The following is a 10,404-nucleotide window of genomic DNA, read 5'->3' as shown; positions in this document are numbered from 1 at the left end:
AGTGCCGCCATGCCCATAGTGCCGCCGTACCCATAGTGCCGCCGTGCCCATAGTGCCGCCGTGCCCATAGTGCCGCCATGCCCATAGTGCCGCCATGCCCATAGTGCCGCCATGCCCATAGTGCCGCCATGCCCATAGTGCCGCCGTGCCCAGTTGGCAGATTTATATTGAGGATAGTCTACATGCTGGTAATAAAGGTACCCTGTCGTCTTTGTCAAAACAGGCTGTAAAAAAAACGGGTAAAATAGAACAGGATATTTCATGACCAGACATTAACCCCCCCCCCCCCCCAAAAAAAAATGCTGAGAATGTAATCACTTATCGTGAGGTGAATAACCCATTACACATGATAGTAGATACGTACACTTTAGTGATTATCATGGGCCACGGTCCCAACTTGATGGTCTCTGATAGGCTCTCTAAAATATTCTGATTCCTAAAAGACATTCAACCAAATACACACACACCTGCTAATACTAGTTTACAAACTCACAGATATATGACGCATCTTGAACAAGCCAAAAGTTGAAAGGTCATTTCTCATGTAAGCAGGATGGAACTCTTGTCCCTGGGCTGTAGTTAAACAACACATCATCTACTACCTGAGTTTTCATATACAAAGTGTCTGTATTACTACAGCTGTAGGGTTCTTCGGCTGGGTTCTTCGGCTGTCCCCATAGGATAACCCTTTTTGCGTTCCAGGTAGAACCCTCTGTGGAAACTCAAAAGGATTCTACCTAGAACCAAAAGGGTTCAAAGGGTTATCCCATTTCTCATGTAAGCAGGATGGAACTCTTGTCCCTGGGCTGTAGTTAAACAACACATCATCTACTACCTGAGTTTTCATATACAAAGTGTCTGTATTACTACAGCTGTAGGGTTCTTCGGCTGGGTTCTTCGGCTGTCCCCATAGGATAACCCTTTTTGCGTTCCAGGTAGAACCCTCTGTGGAAACTCAAAAGGATTCTACCTAGAACCAAAAGGGTTCAAAGGGTTATCCCATGGGGACAATTTTTTATCAATTTTTTTTCTAAGAGCGTGCCATCAAAACACACTAGCTTAGGGACCAGTGAAAAATGCCATTTGGGTTGTTTGCCATTGGTCCAGACCATTAGACAACTACTGCTCTAGGTTGTACTGCCATTGGTCCAGACCATTAGACAACTACTGCTCTAGGTTGTATCGTACTGCCATTGGTCCAGACCATTAGACAACTACTGCTCTAGGTTGTATCGTACTGCCATTGGTCCAGACCATTAGACAACTACTGCTCTAGGTTGTATCGTACTGCCATTGGTCCAGACCATTAGACAACTACTGCTCTAGGTTGCATCGTACTGCCATTGGTCCAGACCATTATTATAATATTTTTTACCTTTAGGCAAGTCAGTTAAGAACAAATTCTTATTTTCAATGACGGCCTAGTGGGTTAATTGCCTGTTCAAGGGCAGAACAACAGATTTGTACCTTGTCAGCTCGGGGATTCGAACTTGCAACCTTCCGGTTACTAGTCCAACGCTCTAACCACTAGGCTACCCTGCCGCCCCATTAGACAACTACTGCTCTAGGTTGCATCGTACTGCCATTGGTCCAGACCATTAGACAACTACTATACACAGGTACAAATATACACAGGCAGTTAGGAAAGCTAAGGCTAGCTTTTTCAAACAGAAATTTGCATCCTGTAGTACAAACTCAAAAAAGTTCTGGGACACTGTCCATGGAGAATAACAGCACCTCCTCCCAGCTGCCCACTGCTCTGAGGCTAGGAAACACTGTTACCACCAATAAATCCATTATAATTGAGAATTTCAATAAGCATTTCTCTACGGCTGGCCATGCTTTCCACCTGGCTACCCCTACCCGGGTTAACTGCCCGACACCCCCCACAGCAACCCGCCCAAGCCCCCACCATTTCTCCTTCACCCAAATCCAGATAGCTGATGTTCTGAAAGAGCTGCAAAATCTGGACACCTACAAATCAGCTGGGCTAGACAATACGGACCCTCTCTTTCTAAAATTATCTGCCGAAATTGTTGCAAACCCTATTACTAGCCTGTTCAACCTCTCTTTCGTATCATCTGAGATTCCCAAAGATTGGAAAGCTGCCACGGTCATCCCCCTCTTCAAAGGGGGTGACACTCTAGACCCAAACTGCTACAGACCTATATCTATCCTGCCCTGTTTTTCTAAGGTCTCCTTCCAGACTCACATCAAGCATCTCCAATCCAAAATTAAATCTAGAATCGGCTTCCTATATCGCAACAAAGCATCCTTCACTCATGCTGCCAAACATACCCTCGTAAAACTGACCATCCTACCGATCCTTGACTTCGGCGATGTCATCTATAAAATAGCTTCCAACACTCTACTCAACAAACTGGATGTAGTCTATCACAGTGCCATCTGTTTTGTCACCAAAGCCCTATATAGTACCCACCACTGCGACCTGTACGCTCTCGTTGGTTGGCCCTCGTTTCATACTCGTTGCCAAACCCACTGGCTACAGGTTATCTACAAGTCTGCTAGGTAAAGCACCGCCTTATCTCAGCTCACTGGTCACCATAGCAGCACCCACTCGTAGCACGCGCTCCAGCAGGTATATCTCACTGGTCACCCCCAAAGCCAATTCCTCCTTTGGTCGCCTTTCCTTCCAGTTCTCTGCTGCCAATGACTGGAACGAACTGCAAAAATCACTGGAGCTGGAGACTCATATCTCCCTCACTAGCTTTAAGCACCAGCTGTCAGAGCAGCTCACAGATCACTGCACCTGTACACAGTCCATTTGTAAACAGCCCATCTATCTACCTCATCCCCAAACTGTATTTATTTATTTATCTTGTTCCTTTGCACCCCAGTATCTCTACTTACACATTCCTCTTCTGAACATCTACCATTCCAGTGTTTAATTGCTATATTGTAATTACTTCGCCACCATGGCCTATTTATTGCCTTACCTTACCTCATTTGCACTCACTGTATATAGACTTTTTGTTTTCTTTTTTTTCTACTGTATTATTGACTGTATGTTTTGTTTATTCCATGTGTTGTAACTCTGTGTTGTTGTCGAATTGTTATGCTTTATCTTGGCCAGGTCGCAGTTGCAAATGAGAACTTGTTCTCAACTAGCCTACCTGGTTAAATAAAGGTGAAATAAAAATAAATCAATAAACTACTACTCTAGGTTGTATCGTACTGTCATTGGTCCAGACATTAGACAACTACTACTCTAGGTTGTATTGTACTGTCATTGGTCCAGACATTAGACAACTACTACTCTAGGTTGTATCGTACTGTCATTGGTCCAGACCATTAGACAACTACTGCTCTAGGTTGTATCGTACTGTCATTGGTCCAGACATTAGACAGCTACTGCTCTAGGTTGTATTGTACTGTCATTGGTCCAGACCATTAGACAGCTACTGCTCTAGGTTGTATCGTACTGTCATTGGTCCAGACATTAGACAACTACTACTCTAGGTTGTTTCCAGGAACATGTGTGGAGAACAAGACGTAGTCAAACTCTTCAATCACTCATACACACCTTATCTCACTGTGTCATTATACTGTAGTGACCGACAGCAGTGGGCTGTGACAGAGGATGTTGTCCCCCTCCCCCACGCGGGTGCCGTGGGTCAGCAGCTCCTCTACTGTGGTCCAGTCATCCAGCAGTTTATGGTTCCTCAGACGGCTCTGCTTCCTGTGGCTGAGCTCCAGCACTGTGCTACAGCCTCCTCCAGGGCCCTCTGCACCCCCTTGCCCCCCTGCACCCCTTGTTCCTCCAGCCCCGTCCTCTGCTGCTCCCTCAGCCCCACCACGGCTCAGCTTCCTCTGCCTTTGCTCCCGGGCCAACGCCAGGTGGCGCCGGCGCTCCGTCCTACTCCAGTAGCGGCCTGCCCAGACATCCCCACGGGCCTCCTCGTCCGTGGTGACCTCACTGCGCTCGTCAGCCAGCCGGGAGGCCCTGGCCTTCAGGAGCTGGTTCCTCACTGCCCGGGGGTTCCCAGAGAGACCCTTCCTGGAGTGGGCAGAGAGCCCGTCCAGCGTGCTGTAGAGGGGGCCGCAGGGGCTGTCTGCTTGGGGCCAGTCCCCACCAATTTGAGGATGTCCCAGTGTTGCAAACTGACGCCAGTCTGCTAGCTGCTTCCCAGGCCGTTTCCTTGAGGGACTCTTGGAAGGACACTGTTTCTGACTGTTATAGTCCTCACTGGCCATACTGCCTCTGTGGTCCTCCACATATAGTCCTTGCCAGGGGCCTTCCACATGGCTGCTCTGATGCTTCCTCTTCTCAATGATGTCTGTGTTGAACCCCCTGTTGTATTGTCCTGTGCCAGAGTTCTCAGTGGGTACGGCTAGGTGGCTTGGGTTGCTGGGCAGTTGTCTGTCTATGTGTCTATATATCTCTATGGCATTGTTCCCAGAGGGCAGGCCAGGGTGACTGGCTCGTCTCCTGTCTGATAAGTCATGCACAGTGTGGCTGCGGCTTGGGAGGTCCTCGGAGGAGTGCTGGTTCAGCATCAGCGCTCTCCTCTGGCAGGGTTCAGTACGGCAGCTGGAGGCAGCAGACCTGGTGCCATGCCTGGTCTCCTGGGGGCTCATGGCTTCGCGGACCTGAATGGAGCTACCACCCATGGTGCACTGGTGGCTCATGAAAGTGTGAGCTCCATCTGGAGCCCTGCCTGTCTGGAGGTCACAGGTCAGGGTCTCAGGGATGGACTCCAGGTCCCAGCGAGACTTTGATCTCTTCTCCCGTGGGACCACGCGGCTCCGGTAGTTGTGGATCCTCCCATCTATAATCTTCTGGAAGTGGCGGAACTCCCGTGTGCTGACGCTGTGGAATCCAGAGTCACTGACCTCTGAGGAGAGGAGGGACTCAGAGGAGGGAGAGCTGCCCCGGCTGGTGTGTCCTGGTGGGGAGGACATAGGGGCCTCTACCCCCTCCTCTGTCTCTGGGTCAGACGGGTCCCCCTGGTGGAGGCTGCCGTCGGTGCAGCCGAGGCCGCTGTCAAGCTCGTGCAGGGGCAGGTAGCCCATAGGCCTGTCCAGCCAGTGGCCCTCATACTCGCTCTGAAATAGAGAGGATGGAAGACACAATGAATACCATTGGTTGTTGTTGCTGTTCATTTTAGGACATATGTGTATATGACTATCATTGTTTTTTATAGTTAGTTGAATGTCTTGGACAAATTACGTATCTTTGAACACATCTTTTTATTTCTTACAGTACCTGGCTCAGGAAGCTGCTAGGCTCATCATTATCAGTGTTACAGCAACCAATCAGACAGCGTTCTGGATCCTAAAACAGTATAGGTTGGTGAACATAAGGAGTGGATTAGATAGATATCAGGGGCCACAAGTCTTAGATAGATATCAGGGGCCACAAGTCTTAGATAGATATCAGGGACCACAAGTCTTAGATATCAGGGACCACATGTCTTAGATAGATATCAGGGACCACATGTCTTAGATAGATACCAGGGACCACACATCTTAGATATCAGGGACCACAAGTCTTAAATAGATATCAGGGACCACACGTCTTAGATAGATATCAGGGACCACAAGTCTTAGATAGATATCAGGGACCACAAGTCTTAGATATCAGGGACCACATGTCTTAGATAGATATCAGGGACCACATGTCTTAGATAGATATCAGGGACCACAAGTCTTAGATATCAGGGACCACATGTCTTAGATAGATATCAGGGACCACACGTCTTAGATAGATATCAGGGACCACAAGTCTTAGATAGATATCAGGGACCACAAGTCTTAGATATCGGGGACCACATGTCTCAGATGTCAGGGACCACAAGTCTTAGATAGATATCAATGACCACAAGTCTTAGATATCAGGGACCACGTCTTAGATAGATATCAGAGACTTCATTCAGAGACACTCCTGCGTTGTCTTGGTTGTGTGCTTAGGGTCGTTGTCCTGTTGGAAGGTGAACCTTCACCCCAGTCTGAAGTCCTGAACACTCTGGAGCAGGTTTTCATGAAGAATTTCTCTGTACTTTGCTTGTTCATCTTTCCCATGATCCTGACTAGTCTCCCAGTCCCTGCCACTAAAAAACATCCCCAGAGCATGATGCTGCCACCACCATGCTTCACCGTAGGGATGGTGCCACCACCATGCTTCCCGTGGGATGGTGCCAGGTTTCCTCCAGACGTGATGCTTGGCATTCAGGCCAAAGAGTTCAATCTTGGTTTCATCAGACCAGAGAATCTTGTTTCTCATGGTCTGAGAGTCTTTAGGTGCCTTTTGGCAAACTCCAAGCAGGCTGTCATGTGCCTTTTACTGAGGATTGGCTTCCATTTGGCCACTCTACCATAAAAGCCTGATTTGTGGTGTGCTGCAGAGATGGTTGTCCTTCTGGAAGGTTCTCCCATCTCCACAGAGGAACTCTGGAGCTCTGTCAGAGTGACCATCGGGTTCTGGGTCACCTCCCTGACCAAGGCTCTCCTCCCCCGATTGCTCAGTTTAGCCGGGCAGACAGCTCCAGGAAGAGTCTTGGTGGTTCCAAACTTCTTCCATTTAAGAATGATGGCGGCCACTGTGTTCTGGGGCGCTTCAGTGCTGCATACATTTTTTGGTACCCTTCCCCAGATCTGTACCTCGACACAATCCTGTCTCGGAGCTCTACGGACAATTCCTTCGACCTTAAGGCTTGGTTGTTGCTCTGAGACACACTGTCAACTGTGGGACCTTATATAGACAGGTGTGTGCCTTTCAAAATCATGTCCAATCAATTGAATTTACCACAGGTGGACTCCAATCAAGTTGTAGAAACATCTCAAGGATGATCAATGGAAACAGGATGCACCTGAGCTCAATTTCGAGTTTCATAGCAAAGGGTCTGAATTCTTATGTAATTAACGTATTTCTGTATTGCAAACACTTCAAAAAAAATTGTTTTCGCTTTGTTGTTATGGGGTACTGTGTGTAGATTGATGCAGATTTTTTTTTGCATTTAATCAATTTTAGAACAAGGCTGTAGCGTAGCAAAATGTGGAAAAAGTCAAGGGGTCTGAATACTTTCCAAATGCAATGTATGTATTTTTTTTAACTGACAAATAAAATCAATCAATCATGTACAAAAGCTAGGCTATACTAACATAAAAGCATATAGAATTACTCACGTCAACATACTCTATCCTGTTAAGGTCCTCCAGATTGTAGGCAACACTGGAGAGGTATCCATTGGCTGCGTACATTTCTGGTGGGAGGGGCATGTCATCGTAGTAAGGTCTGGGGAGAATGAGGTCATCACATATGACAACATAGCTTTCACCCCATAGGCATTTCAAGCTGTAATTACTATGTTTTACACATTATATTAGTTCCAGTCAGTGGTTCCATTCAATTCTAATACCCCTTCTGTATAATACATCTCACGGCTATACTCTAAATCAGCTATTCTCAACTGGTGTGTAATGACCCAAAGTTTGGTCGCAGGAGGTTTGAATGGGTCACTGGTCGCTGGTGCATATACAGTATCAGTCAAAAGTTTGGATACACATACTCATTCAAGGGTTTTTCTTTATTTTCACTATTGTTTTACATTGTAGAATAATATTGAAGACATCAAAACATGAACCCACACTTTCAAATGATCCATTTTAGGTAATAAGCTTCAAGATATCAGAGCACAAATCAGAATTGGGTATAGCAACAGTAGATGGGCCAGGGTGTACATGCACATTTCCACATATAATCAACATCAATGCAATCAGGGCACGGCAGAGGACAGGGAGAGATCTGCAGTGTTGATTTATAGCATTTCAATGTGCATTAGATGACAACAAGATCATATGGTACAGCAATTTCATCAGGTAACATGAATACAAAGCCGTCGACAGGTGGTTAGAATGGGATGGGAGGCCAAGAGTCTGTGTAACCAATAGAGAGTCAGAGTGAGTCAGAGTCACGAGTGTGGGAACAAACATAGTCTGTCCCACGGTTGGGTTAACAAGCATAGGGGTGCTCTCTTGTCATTGTTAGGCTCAAGAGTTTTCACACTTCTTTCACCTCACACTTCAGTGCTAATTTCAGTCCGTTTCTTTCCTAGCATCTTGGTAGCTTAGTAGCCTTATTTTTTAAGCTTTATAACAAAATTACCTAGAGATTGTCTTTTAATTTTTGCCTTCAGAAGTAACTTCATACTGAACATCACTCACTCAGTTTTGTGTTGGTATTTCCATGTTCAGCTGTGTTCCTTCTGCAGGTTTTGGTTTGTTAGAGGTGTTTTTCTTGATAATCCCTGGTAGAAATAGCCCGTTCAGGTAATTTTGTCCAAAATCAAGGTTTTAGGTATAGAATTGTGATGTGAAATGAAGATTTTGATGTTGAGGTTAGTATCCTATATAAGTCCATGCAAAAAGTGGATCTATTTATCCAACTGTAAATTCTATCTTTTTGCAGAACTCAGGAGCCCATGCTCTCTGTGTCTGTTCGCTCTCTCTCTTCCAGTCATGAAGACTAGGGCCTAATGAATTCATTTCAATTAACTGATTCCCTTATATGAACTGTAACTCAGCAAAATCTTTGAAATTGTTGCATGTTGTGTTTATATATTTTTTTCAGTATATATATTGTATGTGAATTGTTTTAATTTAGAAAAAAACAGGTAGAAAGTCAATGGAAATTGTAATTAACTTACATTGTTTTCACTTATTTTTTTCTTGATTTGCAATATTCTCAATATAGAGCTTTTATCAGCTCTATTTTGGTTGATTTTGTGTTCTCAAACCAATTCATTTATTGACATTCTTCATCAAGGATTTGAGCAACATTTTATTATTGACAATGAAAGAGGTGGGAATGTTGTTCCCTTGTCAAATAACTGCTACATTTACTATCAATTTAGCATTAAAAATAGTTTTCCAGATTGTATTTGACAATTAGCTACAGGTATGTGAATATTGGGTCCAGGACACACCAGCCGGGGCAGCTCTCCCTCCTCTGAGTCCCTCCTCTCCTCAGAGGTCAGTGACTCTGGATTCCACAGCGTCAGCACACGGGAGTTCCGCCACTTCCAGAAGATTATAGATGGGAGGATTCACAACTACCGGAGCCGCGTGGTCCCACGGGAGAAGAGATCAAAGTCGCTGGGACCTGGAGTCCATCCCTGAGACCCTGACCTGTGACCCCCAGACAGGCAGGGCTCCAGATGGAGCTCACACTCTCATGAGCCACCAGTGCACCATGGGTGGTAGCTCCATTCAGGTCCGCGAAGCCATGAGCCCCCAGATTGTATTTGACAATTATTTTTTAGCTATGCTAATATTGGGTTTAGATATGTGAATATTGGGTCCAGGAGCAGACAGGCCATCTGGCATATTTGGCAAATGCCAGATTGACTGGTCTATTTTTAGCCTGTCGGGCCTGTCTAACTTGTATTTTGTTTTTCAACAAAACGATCATTATCTGGCTAATAATGGGGAGAAAAATTGTCCGGTGCGTGGTCCCATCCGCCCCTAATTGGGTCAACCTGAGACAACCTGGTTCAATTCAGAACCAGTTGAGATCCACTGCTCTAAATGACAACACCCAGAGCCTCAATCACTGTACTTCACTGATTCAATATAACTGGGTTACTATTAATCTCCCCTTCGTTACACAAGCAGATGGAGAGAACCGCTACAGAGGCCCAAAACGAGCAGCACGTACCCAGGAGTGTAGGCACCAAGGCTGGGTCCAGCCCCCTCCACCACCCCTAGGGCCCTCAGAGCCTCCCAGGATGGCCTCTCCATCTGGATACCGCAGTCTGACATTGGGTACTGGGAGTGATGAGCTCTTCTCCCTCTCCTGTGTCGTCCCTCAATCTGCATCGTGATTGGCTGCTCATAGCTGCCCCCCATGAAGTGCAACGCCTCTCGGCGGCTGAGCTGGGACAGGTCAAGCCCTTTGACCTGGGAGACAGGTGAACATACAGGGTCAGATGAAAAGGAATTGAAGTGGTTGAGTTCTGCTTATTAATGTCCATGCTTTGTTTGTTTCATGCAGATATATATTCTCTTATGTCTGTTTAATCTTTTATTAGATGGTTGATGCAATGTACTGTATATGTGTAGCCCAAGTGCAACCTACAAAGTCAGTAGGCTTTTGTTGTGGAAAAGGTTTGGAAGCAGTAGACATAACTGTCAGAAGATAGTTCATTAGTTTATTGTTATGTGAGAAGTCTCATGGGTCCTGAAATGTATGCCAGCTGAGCTCAACACCCCCAATGTGACCCTCTAGCCATACATTCTGGCTAGTCTGAAAAGCTTTGTGCTCAACAAAACCCTAGAGATCCAAGTCAGGAAGAGCTTTTTCACCCCACTGCACTCTGATAGTAATGCAAGCAGAGAACCTTGCAGTTACAATTTGAATCACTAATGTGTCACAACACAAGTCAG

The 10,404-nt window shown here is 46.0% G+C and overlaps 1 protein-coding gene across 1 annotated transcript in view; it reads right to left on the bottom strand.

Annotated features, from left to right (window-relative positions):
• The window catches only part of LOC139367378 (PDZ domain-containing protein 4-like), a 14,489-nt gene extending 4,702 nt beyond the window's left edge, over positions 1 to 9,787 (bottom strand). The window contains exons 1-4 of the mRNA XM_071105572.1: positions 9,677 to 9,787; positions 7,147 to 7,255; positions 5,228 to 5,296; positions 3,577 to 5,067 (exon numbers count right to left, since the gene is read on the bottom strand). Coding sequence (XP_070961673.1) covers positions 3,577 to 5,067; positions 5,228 to 5,296; positions 7,147 to 7,255; positions 9,677 to 9,780 — 1,773 coding nt within the window. The 5' untranslated portion in view covers positions 9,781 to 9,787. The remainder of the gene's footprint in view (positions 1 to 3,576; positions 5,068 to 5,227; positions 5,297 to 7,146; positions 7,256 to 9,676) is intronic.
• Between the last annotated feature and the right edge of the window lie 617 nt (positions 9,788 to 10,404).

This window comes from Oncorhynchus clarkii, chromosome 16 (genome assembly GCF_045791955.1).
Source record: "Oncorhynchus clarkii lewisi isolate Uvic-CL-2024 chromosome 16, UVic_Ocla_1.0, whole genome shotgun sequence".
Taxonomy (NCBI): domain Eukaryota; kingdom Metazoa; phylum Chordata; class Actinopteri; order Salmoniformes; family Salmonidae; genus Oncorhynchus; species Oncorhynchus clarkii.
This window is presented reverse-complemented; position numbering and strand designations above follow the sequence as displayed.